Source organism: Antrostomus carolinensis, unplaced genomic scaffold, assembly GCF_000700745.2.
Source record: "Antrostomus carolinensis isolate BGI_N321 unplaced genomic scaffold, ASM70074v2 scaffold12253, whole genome shotgun sequence".
Taxonomy (NCBI): domain Eukaryota; kingdom Metazoa; phylum Chordata; class Aves; order Caprimulgiformes; family Caprimulgidae; genus Antrostomus; species Antrostomus carolinensis.
Window position 1 is genome coordinate 33152 of NW_010303193.1, and position 14365 is coordinate 47516.

Genomic DNA, 14365 nt, shown 5'->3' on the forward strand with positions numbered 1-14365 from the left:
TCTCTTAGATAATCAGAGAAGGTAGAACCATCCAGGTGTGTTTTAATTTAATACCATATTCTGTCTTTAATTATAAGGGAAGGAGGGAGAAAAGGGTGGGAAGGGAAGAAAATCTCCAAATTGGAGGGAGAAAGGAAGGACGCTCTGGAACATCCAGCGTATCTCCCTCTCTTGCTGGTCTCTGACTCCTACGCAAGCCCTGAGGGATGCAGCTTGTAACTTGTTTTCTGGCCAGTCAAATCCCATCTGCTCTGAAGGAATACAGGGGAAAAATCCAAATGGTCTTACAATGACTTCTTCAGATGCAATCCCTTCTTGCAAGTGACAGAGACCAGTGAAGACTCCTTCACTTCTGTGCAGTCCTTTACAAACTGAGACAAACACGAGGCAGGGTGCAGGGCAGTACTGCAAAGAGGATGATGGGGGTTATTAATAGAGGTGCTTGGATAAGTGGAAAAAAAACCAGGTTGCATTCAAGGTGTGACTGGGCAGAAAAGCATTAGCATTGTCCACGGCAATGTCCCCGGCTCTCAAATGCTGTGCAAATTCTCTGTAGAGATTGCTGTTAGCAAAAAAAAAAAGAGAGAGAGAGAGAATAAAAAATTCACTTATTGAATCAAGGGATTAGAAAATATTTCTGAGGCCACACATATGTGTGTGTATATACGTAAGCTATACACCCCCACCTCTTGGGGCTGCACCAGTAGAGCTTTTGGATTGGTGGGCCAGAGGCAGGGCCGGGGTTCCCTGGCTGGGCAGCCTGCCTGCTGCGCGCTGCCTCTCCCGTGGCCGTGCTGCCCGCCCAGAGCAGCTTCGGCAGGAACCGGCGGGCAGCGTGCAGTGAGGAGCTGCCAGCCTCACGTGTGCAAACTCACGGGTCACACCTGCTGCCCTGTGAGCACACAGCAAGGGCAAGGAGCTGTAGGAAAGCACTGGAGTCACTACCACTTTCAGATTGTACTTGTTGGGTGTCAGCTGAGTTTTTGCGGTGAAGCAGAGGTGCTGTAGAGTTTACAGGAGAAACGTGTATTTTACACAATGTTTGTCTTTAGAAAAGCAAACATATGGCTTAATGTGAAAATAGCTAAGAGCCTGGATAAGCTTTCAAATTAGACACTGCTATAGACTGTAAATCACCAGGATGGTTACAGTTTGGTAACTGTTACAGGAGCTTTTCCATTGCTTGCTAAATAGGGATCAAGACCGATTGCTCACTCTCAAGGTTTCATTTGGTTCAGGTTGTTGATAAGCTTAAATGACCTAGCAGCATACGTGTACATGTGATTACTCAAGTCATAGCTGGACTGCATCAGAATATAAGATGCCTGGAGACTGAAGGGAGTTCACCTTGTGTGTTCTGCCTGGTGGGCTGTAGCCCTTCACACAGACCTAGCCAAGAGGAAGGGGCAGGTTCAGAGAGACAACTCGCTGTGCCTGTGCAAGAGGCCTTGCCTGTGTGCTCGCAGCAGTTTCCACTTTATTCTAAAAGCTGGAGCCCTGCTCTGGTGTAGATCAGGGGTGGGATGTGCCCAGTCTTACCTACTCATTTAGGCCCTCTCTCAAGTCAGAGGGGGAGGGGTGTTTCCAGGCTCACCTCATGGACCTGAGAATGAAACAAGTTGTTCGTTGCTGGTACTTGGCTTCAGGGGTAACTCGCGCGGGCAGCTCGATGGCACTAGTTCACGTGACAAATTCAGCAAGATTGTGCTTATGCTGAGAAAATGCTTTCCAGTCAGTCCTGTTTTGAAGTGAACAAAAGATTTGACGGCTGCTCTCTCCACTCCTGCACGGCGGTGTGGGATCGCTGGTGAGCAGCGCGCTCTTCCCTCCTCTGCTCGCAGGCCTGCGGTGGTGGACAAGAAAGGAGACCTGGCTACGCTCAACGAGGTGGGCTACCAGCTCCGCATCTAACAAAGCCATACGCTGGACAGAGGGCTTCCCTGGTGCTCCCCGCTGCACTTTACCCACACTCCGTTGGAAGGAAAAAGGAATGGGACTATTTATTATTCTGGACTCTAATGAGAAAAGTTTTTCCTAGAAAATAGAAGGGGGAATCTTTTTTTTGGTGGCAGTACTTATTTTCTTTCAGTTCACAGAAAATGCATCAGTGAAGAGAACCTAAAATTATGTTACTGGGATCTAAGGCTTTTTTCCCTCCGTCACGTAGCAGGTGACTCCCCTGAGAGTTTCTTCAAATATAATTTCCCTGTACAAGTATTAACTGAATTTGGGCATTGTTCTGGGTAGTAGCATTAGGATAACTAAGAAACCATATTCTTAGTGTTAAGATGTGCTGGAGTGCAGTGCAGCTTGGTTTTTTGGGTTTTTTTTTTAAATCATACTCGGTATTAGTATTCAGCAATAAAAACAAGCAATGCGGAAGTGTCATGAGTTTTTTAAAGTATGAACATTACCTCACTAATCTTAACAGATATGCAAAACTGTCAGTATTACTGTTTTGTATCTGATTTGTACTGTTTCCCAGCATTTCTGGTAGTATTAAAACAACACTGGATGTTTTACTGCCACCTGTATGATTATTTTGTGCATGTTGCTGAAAGATGTTAAGTAATAGTAATATGCAAATGTATTCTTAAACACTGACATCTTATTAGGCAAAATACGAGGTTTTGTTTTTAAAATAATGATAATTGATGAATAATGAATTTTTAAACTTTTAGGATTTTTTTATACTTTGTCACAAGCTTTTACTCTTTCTGGACTACACTGCTGAAGCACAAACCATAGGGATTGCTGTTTTGTAGAGACAAGCATTTGCCTACTAGTCAGTTTATTTCTTGTATATGTTCCTGGAATAATGGAAATAATGTCAGAAGTACCGACCTGAGTCTGTATGCTTTTCTTATCAACATCTGTGTGTAACTTGGACGGAACCTTGTCTTGGAAAGGTGGAGCAGTCTCTGATAGTAATGCCTTGACATCTTATATTAAGATCAGACATTGTGGGCTGAAGTTAACCTTCTGCCATGCTGCTGTAGGGAGTTTTTCCTAGAAGTGCTGTAGTAACAACAGCTTAGTCAGACCTGAATAAGGAAGCCTTTATTAGAAAAACTTCAGCAATAAATTAAACTTTATGTCTGAAACAGCTGAAAAATCAAGCTTGTCTGCTTCCTCCCTGCTTAGTCCTGTTGTTCCAAGACTTAGCTAAGGACCTGTGATGGACAGCAGTGTTCTCAAGTGATGCGGTAAGACTTTCACTGGGTCTGCCATTCGCATTAGTGAAGTTCTCTGGAAGCACTGGAGTGCTGCATTCCTGAAAATATTTCATTAGGTGCCTGAATAGAAACTGGATTATTGTACAAGTCCAGCCTCTACCCTCTGTGCTGTGCTTATAGATGATACTGCCATGGGCCTTGTGTACCTCCCCTCCTGGGCACTCACATTTTTGGGATCTCTGTGAAGACAGGATCTTGTAACACAGTGACATTGATGCTTACTCCAATTGAATGATTTAAGCTCCTAGAGCACTTATATCAGCCAGCAACTGAATTAATACAGAAGCAGAAGATGCTTCAAATGTGTTACACTTCCTTACCCAAGATTACCGTATCAATTACAGGAAGGACTTTCCCACCCTTCTTTCTGCAAACTTTTCCACTCCTGTGCTCACAATAGGATTTTTTTGTTGTTGTTGTTGTTGTTCAGGAGTAAAACTGAAGAAAGGGAAATACTCTTTTTGTAAAAATTCTTGTGTAATTTGACATAAGCTGCAGAGTTTCAGTTTTAAACTTCGTGCTGCTTAGTGTCTTGTGAACTAAACTTTTTTCATGTATCCCTTAGATTTCTCATGAGTAAAATGACATGAAAAACTTATGTTGATCACCTGTATCCTGTAGCACAAGGTTATCTGATATGTTGGAAGTTTTTTTTCTATGAAACCATGGTCTACTTCAGCCCAAGCAATGGTGGTTGGTATATTGTTTTTACCATTGTCCAATATAACTTGAGTTATCTCTTAACCTCTAACTTATACTGAAATTTTTACTGCTCTAGAGGTGTGTGACAAATTGCTTTTGGTTCTTGTTTTAAAGTTCAGCTGAAATACTCTCTCAAAACTTGCTTATGATGGCATTTGTCTTTAGTGTGGTTCTAGTGACTGTTCTCACTTACTGCAAAGTGGTCAAATAGTGTAGAAAACAAGCATGACTTTTTTTTTAATCACTTGTATATTTATGCACAGCATGAAACTTCAATAAAATATCATGGTAGTCTTTTTTTTTTTTAAGTGACTTAGGGTTATTTTTTTTTGTCCTGTCCAGGTTTCTGTTCTAAAAAAGATCTAAGTCTTTTCTACAATCAAGACAGGACAAATGGGAAATAACTAAAGCATATTTTTTTCTAAGGTCATTAAATACCTGCCTAATTTCCTATTCTGCAAAGAAGCCCTGAAACCCACACTATAGATAATCAGTAATGGGTATACAAAGAAAGACTGAAACAAGTCCCTCATCCCCAATAATGCATTGTTATGGAACAATCAACACTCCTGAACTAGCAGCACTGCTGACTGCATCATGTCAACCAGCTTTTGCTTTTTTCTTTCAGGAGTACCTGGGCCATTTCCCCATGTTATTGTCATCAGAATGGGGGAAAACACTTGAGGTGACCCTTTACCCTTTTGTAAAGGAGAACGAGTTATTATAGTTCTTTCATAGTAACATACATTAGTGTATCTCACTGCCTGAATGGTTTCATGTGGTTACCAGGGAAGTGGGTATGTTTTTCAGAAGGCCATCGTTACTGCCTTTTAAAATGTCACAGCAACACACAATAGCTGAATACAAGCTAAATCTGGAAACCACTGATCAGCAAGTCTAAAGCATTTGCTTTTAAATTGCTCTTAACAGAGGTTACTACAGCTGAACAATGTTTTTTAGCTGTAACCAGTATCTACCAGGAATTTGTTGCAGCTAATTAAGTACCTTTGCATCTATCAGCTCCACTTTTGAGAATGTCTGATTTTAAATAATCTGAATAGAGTCCAGGATTGAATAGGCAGTCAGCTACAGCACTAACTTGACAGCTAACAAGTAGAAGAAAGTTTCTCAGTCACAATTACTTATGAGAAAAACAGCCCCCTTACAAATTCCAAGCAATTTAAGCCGAATGTTTTGGTAGGTAGCAATATTTTTCAGTGTAACACCAAAGTACTTTTTCAGTTCAGCTGGTTTTGCCATTACTACTACTGCATTATTCTCAAAGCACAAAGTAATTGCAGTTGTAATTCTACAGTCAGGAAAAGGAAATCCAGATGAAAATTCCAAAAATTAAGTTGGAGAAGAACAAACAAGTGTTTCAGGAAGAGAAAAGTACCTGAGTGTGATTTCAGGAACGTGAGTATATGCAGGTTTTCCAGCACTACACTGAAAGACAATTCTCTTAAGTGTTACTTCCAAGTCAGTTTTACATATTCATCCACATGTAGTTTGACCAAGTTACAAGATGTATTTCCAGCCCCTCTGGCTCCCTGCAAGTTTCCTGTTCAGGCAGTCTTTGTTTTGTTTATTTTGTCACTCATATTTTGCAAACAACATGTATCAGTGCATTATGACAGTAAATAGAAAATCTTCATCATTTAATACCTCAGGATCTGTCACTTCAATATATAACTTGACATTTTAAAAATCTAAACAGAAAAATAACTTCCTCCAGTTGTCCAATATATGGAAAGCCTCAACATCTTAAGGACTTTTTTTTGTCCCCTACAGTAGATCAGTTAAGTTTCCTATAAGTTTTCATGCTTATTAAACTTGGTTTTATTTCAGATACTTTAAAGAAGATTTCAGTGAATGCTACCTATATTTTTAAGCTTTTAGAAGTTAAAGAAGTAACTTTTTAAATCAAAGCTATCTTGTTCGTTTGGGAGTTCCATCTTGCAGCATCTGCACTGACTACACTCCAGGTAACTGAGGAAATTCCTTTGCAGAAGTATTTAGTAGACAGAAGTCTACAGAGCAGCTTTGCAGTAAAACATTACTGTCAGCTCATTATGAAGTGTGGCATGCACACAAACTTACTCCCCTTTACTTGAAGCAGCACACAGTTTTCAGAGAATAATCAGTTTTATTATGATTTACAATAAAAACCATTTACAGCATCTCCATGAAAAATAATGCCATGTTGAGACTGGCACAGATGTTTTCCATTATCAAAGAGGAAGGTAATGTAAAATCTTTTATTTTTGCCTTAAAGACTTCATAAAGTAATTCAAAAGTTGGGTTTTTTTTGTTTTTTAAAAAAAAAGTCTCTTTAAAAAGTCTACTTTACACAACACTAACAAATCGTCATGCATGCAAACTTACTTAAACCGGACCAGCAGTGTTTGAATTAACCTTTAAAAAAATAATAATAATCACAAGAAGAGAGAAGGTGAAGTTACCTTCACCTACACAGAGTCCTTTGGATATCACCGTTCAATCAGCCTGAACTCTGCGAGCAAGGGCAGGTGGTCAGAAGAGTTATTTTCATTGGGAAGACCGTTAACAGTCCAAAGATCTTTCTCTGTTAGAAGTGACAGCCTGCCAAGAAGCTGCAGACCTTCACGAGAAGAATCCTCTGCTCCTAGTTTTTTAAAGAAAAAAAAAGTGAACATTCAATGTGGGTAAAAAAACCCCACACATTCATGCATATGCAGAAGGAGGAAAACAGTATGGCAGAAATGATCTGGAGTCATCATTGTTCCATGCAAAATCACTGATAAGGTAGTTCAAATTCTTCCTGTTTACTAATAACTCTGACAGAAGAGCTTACAAATCAGTAGAGCTCAAAGTACTCAGAAAGACACTACTCTTCTGCTTTGCGGAGGGACAAACTGAGGTGAGAAGGGAAAGGGATTTACTTGTTCATGGCAACTCCCCTGAAAAAGCCTCACACAATCCAGTCCTCTCCTTTAACACAACAGCATTGCTCAACAGAGCCGACACTTGCAAAATTAAGCGTCTTTTGAGAGCTACTGGTTCATATAACATTTTATTTCTGTATCCTCAAGCACACAGTTCTCAAGCAGGCAACTCCTACAGGAGCTCTTGCTCATGAGGGTGAAAGCCTTCTGTCATTTCTTAACTGTTCATCATAAGGAAGGGATCTTCCTCCATTATTTCCTGCTACCTATTCCTATAATCACCTAAAAAACCCAACAAACAAACCCAAACCAAACCCAACAAAACCAACCCAAAAAACTCCCAACAAACAAAAATCCCCCAGCACACAAACACAAGGAACACCACATTGCTCCTGGAAGAGGGGAAGATGACTCACAGCCTTGCTATTATTACACCTTATTATTACACTATACTTAAAAAATATTTGTGTCCTCATAAAAAAATACAAAACCAAAACATAACAGAAAACCATCATCAGCAAAGAGTAACCAGCTTTTTCCAACTCAAGTAAAAAAATTCCATTGAGAATGAGACCCTTCCATGATGTGTCAAACTTTTAGACTTCTTGAGCTATCTACTTGAGTGAGGCAACAATTCAGCAACCCCAGCTATAGCTTTCAGAGCACAGAGATGATTCTGAGCAGGTTGAGTGCTTTCAGCACCAGCACAAACAGCAGCTGTAACTTTGACAGAAATATTTTCTGTCTGAAAGTGATCAGCAATTTCAGAACGTCCTGGCTGAACCTTGTACTGGCTTACCAGCAAGCATATTTTAAAGGATTATCCAGCAACTGTTAAACTCCTCGGATAGTTCAACAGCTTCACTCCTTTGCCATCTGCCAGCTTTTGAGTTCTCTTAACAACCCAGCAGCTGCTTACTGTTGTTCTGAAGAAAAGCTCTTTTACTGCAAAGATGTCTTGGTAGCTCTAGAGCCCACGTCCACCCAGCTCTTCAGCCACATTTATCACTTGGCACAGCACCTGCCTGTCCACAAAGGAGCAGGTTGTTGCTACAGAGACCTTGCTCTGCACACAGTGATTATTGTCAGCTCAGAGCACTCTGGAACCAGCAAAAGTGGGTCCTGCAGGACTCGGGCAGATACTCAACCCTGCTTTCACAGCAAATCCTGAATACCAAACCAAATACTTGGCTAAGTATGACACACAATAAGGTGCAAAAACTTTCAAAAAAAGCAATCAGTCAGCCTAGACCACATTTAATACTCACTTGTTCAGACTTTGACAGCTTTCAATACGGAAGCCTGGGTCATCAGAAAACTGAAAATCCAGACTATTACTTAGTGTCTAAGAACTAATGAATAAAAACTACACCAGTTCAAACTACTTGGAGAATTCAAGTTTGGTCCCAATCTGTACTCTGATGTGGGCTGAAGAATCTATTTGAAGAACAAGTGCAGACAGAAAAAAAAGTGCTGTAGCTCTGCTGGGGCAATGATGGCCCAACAAATTGTGTAAACAGGTGGATTAGGAGTAGGTTCTGCACAGGGGCACACTCTGAAATCACACAGCATTCAGAAGTCTTTTAGATACTTGTCATAACTTTTAGTAAAAGCTTTTATTTCTGTATTGTGAAGCTTTTGTACTTGGTATTTTACATTAAAATAGCATTTACCGTGCTTGTTACGAGAAACGTGACTTGCGCATCGACTCAACGCATTTTAACAATCCAGTCTCAAGGTACGAGAGATGAAGGTGCTATCTGCATACACTGAAAACAAATCTATAAAAATCAGTGGCACTCTACAGTGGGAGCAGGAGTGGCACACAGGTTTCTTTGTTCCGAGTTCTGCAGAGCCATTGATCTGGTCACACTGCACTGTGCAGTGACCTTTGACAGGGCACGAAACACAGAACTCACGGTGACAGGGAAAGCACACTGCTCCTAAGTGCCCACGGTAAGAGCAGCCAAGGAGAGACAGCGCCGTGCTACCCATCAGGAAATACACCCGCAAAGGTCCCACGTCTTTCTTGCACCATCTGGTGAATTTTAGCTGCAACTGCAATCTAGAGAGTTGACAACTGGGCATGTGCAAGTGACTGCTCTCAGAGCAAAGGCCACAGAGGCCATTTACTTGACAGACATTGTTACATCAAGCCTATCTGAAAAGTAACTTTCTAGGAAACAGCTCATTTATCAGTTTTAATGCACATCATAAACTGCTGCTCACCATTTTGCTGATTAAATGACTGGAAATACTACTTTGCTGTGGGTTTGGCCACTGATGTCCTGCACGAGTTACTGACCACAGTATCTCTCAGGTGCTGCTTTTCTGCAGCCTCAGCTCTTGTCGCTGTGCCGAGATGGCAACTACAGGAAGGTTCGCAGTTAGGTGAAAGAGAGTGCTCTCTGTGGCACTACAAGCCCAACTGTGCCCAGTCGACAAGGCCAGCCGTGTTTCTCAGGTAACAGCTGATGTTCAAAGCACCACCACAAACCTCTGAGATGCTTCATATGGATTAAATTATCATTACATTGCCCTTAGTACAGCATCCCAATGTTCCCATTTGGCATTTGTGAAAAATTATTAAAAGCTGGTTTCTTTACCTGGCTGGCCAGCAGTGTCATTGCTTACTGCAGAATAGAAAATATAATCCACAGTGACAGCGCTTCGGGAGTGACAAGTAGTTACTTCTGGTGTCCCCGTTTCAGGAAAGTAATGGGAATAGACTGAAGACAATTTAAAATGGTGCTGCAATTTTGAAGACAACCTAAACAGGAATCAAAGAGAATAATTTTGCTTTCTTGTCTTTTCTAGAAAGAATAAGCAATGAAGAAATACCAAATAGTTCCTGGTTACAAACAAAATTAATTATCTAGATATGCAAACTAGTGTTTCTCTCATGCAATCACTCCCACAGCCTTTTGTGTTAGTGGCCTAAACCTCTGAAGGCAAAATGCCAGCAGCTTTTTCAAGTAAGAGGCAGATCCCTGAGAGCCCATCAGAACTGGCTTAACTGACACTTTAAATGTACATAGCTTTCACCTCCACCTATGCTCTGTAAGACTGCACACGCATCCTCATTCATGGTTGGGTGAGCATCCTGTGTCTGAAATCAGATACAAGTTTGGTCTAAAACCAAAACAAACCCCCAAAACGAGGAACCAGTGAAGAGCTCCCATTTCTTCTCCCACACATACTTTTCAGATGCTATTACAGTCTCCTGAGCATTGTCCGGTTTTGCTGCTTCCAATTTTTCTCCTGCAAAGTAAAAATACATTAAATTTACATTTAAAGATAAGATGTAAGTGAGACCAATACTGAAGAGCTCCAGAGAAGAAAAGCTACAGAAAAAAAGTATCTTTAAGTACACTTATTTTTTGCCACAGGCAAGATACAATTGACCAAGCTGGATTAAATTCTTCTGTTCCATTAGTAAGATTCCCCTCCAAAGACTTTCAAATTATGTCCCATTGATTCAAAATTGGTTTTTTGGTCAAAGAAAAAATGGTGGATGAAAGATGTAATAATACTCAGCAAGGAATCACTTGCTTTTTCCCCTTGTTCCATAAAGTGCTTGCCCTGCAATACATAAACACTGAAGCAGAATGTAGGTTCATGCTACATACGTGTGCTGCATTCCTCCAGCTCTTTTCCCAGTCACAGCACAACTGGCTTTCATGATGCAAACACAAGTAGTTTAAATATTACACACCAGCTCCTGAATGGCAATTTCCAGCTATTATCTTCTAAAGATTCCAATTTGCAAATGCTTATGTGAACAAATAACTTTACACTCTAATGAGTCCAACAAGGAAGTTTTGCAAGATCAAGACTCGCTGTTTTTCCCCCACTAGAACAGATCATCTGTTTTTCAGTGCTACCTGTATGATTTTTCAAAGGACCACAAAATTCATCAACCTAGAAACTGACCTGCCTTTTCTTCTTTTTGTTGCTGTTTTATTTCATAGACACAGTTTTGGGAAATACCCAGTTTTTTTGGCCAAATTGGAATAGGTAAAATTCTTTGTCCCCTTGGAAACTGTTCTTGTCCAGAGACCTAAGAAACACAGCATAAGCTTTTTTCAGACAGAAATATAATAAAATAAAATAAAAAAATATTAAATGAGCAGAAATTTTTGTAAAGTTTATAATTTTAACAAAAAACCCCCAACAAATCCAGCCCCCTAGAATAAATCTTTTAAAATGGCTTGTCAAATCTCTGTGAAAATAGTAACACTCCTGATGTAGCCCCTTAGATGACTCCTACCAAGTTTTTTTTAAAGATAGGTCTTGTGACACTAAGCTGAGAGACTACCAAGAACACTTTTAGCAACATAACAGGACTGGGTATATACAGCTCCCTAGCAGACACTTACTTTATCTTTATGATGCTTATTCTTTCAGAAGCAAGTCAAGTCAAAGCGGGGCTTGAAACAACTCCCCACTAGCAAAAAGACACCAGTGGGGCTTTTTGTTAATATTTTCTCATTGTATGTACTCCAGTTACTTTCTGTTAAATGGCATTAGACGCATCCAACAGCTACATGCAAGAGCTTACAACAAAAACCATCTAACCTGGAACAGTTTAGGTTTAGTATCTAATTGCATTTTTGCTTTTACAATTATTCTAGCCACTGTAATTCAAAGTTTATCTAAAATAAGAGTCATCCTATCATTTTATCCTACTTAAGACTGGGACACTTAAGCACAGTGATCCAATCATCCTGTGGATAACTACCTTTCAAGAACAATTGATTTGTTTGCAAGTTTTTAATTTCAGAATGCTAGAAGCAGATACAATATTCTGTAAGCCACAGCTAATATACTCCAAGTTTGTTTTAGTAACTCCACAGTAACTTTCACTTTGCAGACTGCTAGGGGACACTAAGATTGGTACTGCATTGGAAATAATCACAAGCCCAGCTATGGCAGGCTAGCACCACTCAATTAAATACTTCTCTTTAATTAGCATTAACTTCTTTTTTTGTGAGAAATTAAAAACATAGCCTACCTTCCCTATAGCAAGTCCTTCATAATTTAACTTGCCTTCCTTTATAAATCTGTACAATGGAGAACCAGGAACAGAATTGAAGTCACCACAGATGATAATTGGACAGAAGGTACCATCCTTCTGAGGGGCAACACTAGCAATCTCTGCCAGGAGCATGGCAAGTTGGGTCAGTTTGATGTCCCCTCGCCTTGGGTTATACAGCAGATGTGTGTTGGCTATACAGATGGCAGCATTAGTTTTACAGTGAAATCTAGGCTGCAGAAGCAACACCAGTCCAACGTTGTCCCTGTCCAAGAGTGGAATATCACGGCGAAAAAATTCCACGGGGTTTGATGAGATCAGGCTAAATTTTGAAGTTTTGAAGCAAATAGCACAGCCATCAGGTTTTCTCCCTGTCCTCATTTTATACTCACAGTGATACCCTGCAAGAAAGGCAGTTAAAAACATTAAAATACCATTGTATAAATATTATTTAAAAAAAGAATTAGAAAAGCTGCACACTCCTTTTCTCACATGAGGGTCAACACCCAGTCTGAAGCACCTAAGACTATGCAAGGCTGATACAGAAAAGAGAACACAAGAGACTCTGTCCCGTCTAGCTTCGGTTCAGATACTACAGGAAACCTGGTCTAGTACCTTTTGTGATGTGCAAACATCTACACGGTTTATGATACCAGGGATATTCTTCGCTCCTCATGTGGAAAAAAACCCCAAACCAAAACAACAAAAAAACCCCACAAGTCACATAAAAGTGGATTTGTGTATTGGCTTTTTTTCTGAATGTTACCACAATGGTTTAGGAATACTACCAGTGAAGCATTCCAATCAAAAGCAATAAACACTCTAAGTCATAAATCACTGTCTCAAATGATTCGTAGAACAAAGGTCTCAAACATATTTACACAATTATGTAGTTACCCAGGTAGCAGCAAAAGGCAAGCTTTCAGCAGGGAAGCTGAGACACTTATCAAATGACAGTATCAGAGTTCAAACAAGTCCACCTGAAAATAGTGATTTGCCAAGTTCTTTTTTTCATGTAGAGGTGTAATGCAGATTTTAATGAGACCTTACCTATGGAATAAAAAATTAATGATCTTGAAACAGTATCTTGCCATTTTAAAATGCTCCTCTGTCCAGCCCATGCCATATGAATTTAAGAAGTACAGCCCCATGAAGTGGAGCAAGTTGACCTCCAAGCTCACACCAATGCTGGGACAGGGGATTCCCACTGAGCAGGAATCTCAGTTGCCCACACGAGCCTGGCCTTACAGTGTTGTTTCACATTTCAAGTGGATTTACCTCAGTACTGCCATTACTCTACCTTCTTTACAAATACTCAACTCTGGGAGCTAGACTATCACCAAATAACCAAGAAAAAAGTATCAGTCCAGTGCTGCTCCTTGAACTGGTTCCTCCTGGCATCAGACAAGTACTAATGCCAGGAAGAGAGGGGGGCCCTGGGACTGGGAGGAGGTGTAGGGCTCAAAAGATTTAGTTCAGTTTAAGCCACCATGGAATCACACCCCTAGCAGCATGTTGCTTACTGTAACTTCACACAGGACAGTGATAAGACAGTGCTAGTTAGGCTGACTCACAGTACTAGTCCAAAAACTAACTAATATAATATATCCACTGACCATGGATAAAATTTAGTGCTGATACTTGGAAAATTTAAAGCCAGAAAAACACATAACCTAGAAAAGCTTTCCAACAGGATTACTGCTAGAAAACACTGACATAGTTCCAAGAGAGCACTTGATGAATTTATAAAAGGGGGTGCACAACATTGTTGCATGTGCTGGCAGGGGACTTGATTCTATAATCTAAGAGAGTTTTTTGAGAAAAATAGTACTGGGGCAAGGGGGAAGACAATATATTGGTCATCAAGAGTTTCATCATACCCAGGGATTCCAAACTTGACTTGATCTCTTTTCTATAGTGGTCTTCTTGGACTTCTTGTAAACAGAGTACCTAAGGCAAAAATTTACAATTAAGAGATATTAGTAAGTACACATCAAAATACCACTGTATCATGTCTGTTGGCCAATCTGTATTAAAAAAAAAATAAAATTCAGAGGCTTTTTGCCTCCATAATCCCATGAAAGGATTCACTCTCCTATAGAAGATGCTCCTTCAGATTGTGGTGAGGGCCCCAATTCCTCCCACCCTTTCTCAGACAGACATACATTTTCAGATGTGAAATTAAATTTAATGAAAATAGTGACCCGCTAATGCATCCTCAGCAGTTTAGGGAAGAGCTAAATGTCAGAGCAGTGGGACAAAGAGACCAAGGGCACACTTTCCATTAACTACAGCGTGGACAACAGGTTTCCACATTGCGACAACGTGAACCAAAGATCAACCTCAAAATACTCTGTTAAGAGAGTTTTGAGCATCTTGGAGCCTTCTCCCTGCACACTGCGGTAACACACAGGTTGACTCTGACAAAAGGTGGAGTTTCTGGAAGGCAAGGAGTTACCCTTCCTGCT

At 40.3% G+C, this 14365-nt stretch overlaps 2 protein-coding genes across 2 annotated transcripts in view; one reads left to right on the plus strand and one right to left on the minus strand.

Annotated features, from left to right (window-relative positions):
• Positions 1-2120, plus strand: part of VASH2 (vasohibin 2) — a 30189-nt gene extending 28069 nt beyond the window's left edge. The window contains exon 6 of the mRNA XM_010164014.1: positions 1842-2120. Within this exon, the coding sequence (XP_010162316.1) occupies positions 1842-1911 (70 nt within the window). The 3' untranslated portion in view covers positions 1912-2120. The remainder of the gene's footprint in view (positions 1-1841) is intronic.
• Positions 2121-6368: 4248 nt separating this feature from the next.
• Positions 6369-14365, minus strand: part of ANGEL2 (angel homolog 2) — a 12808-nt gene continuing 4811 nt past the window's right edge. The window contains exons 3-8 of the mRNA XM_010164015.1: positions 13778-13847; positions 11877-12298; positions 10796-10922; positions 10063-10123; positions 9469-9632; positions 6369-6582 (exon numbers count right to left, since the gene is read on the minus strand). Coding sequence (XP_010162317.1) covers positions 6428-6582; positions 9469-9632; positions 10063-10123; positions 10796-10922; positions 11877-12298; positions 13778-13847 — 999 coding nt within the window. The 3' untranslated portion in view covers positions 6369-6427. The remainder of the gene's footprint in view (positions 6583-9468; positions 9633-10062; positions 10124-10795; positions 10923-11876; positions 12299-13777; positions 13848-14365) is intronic.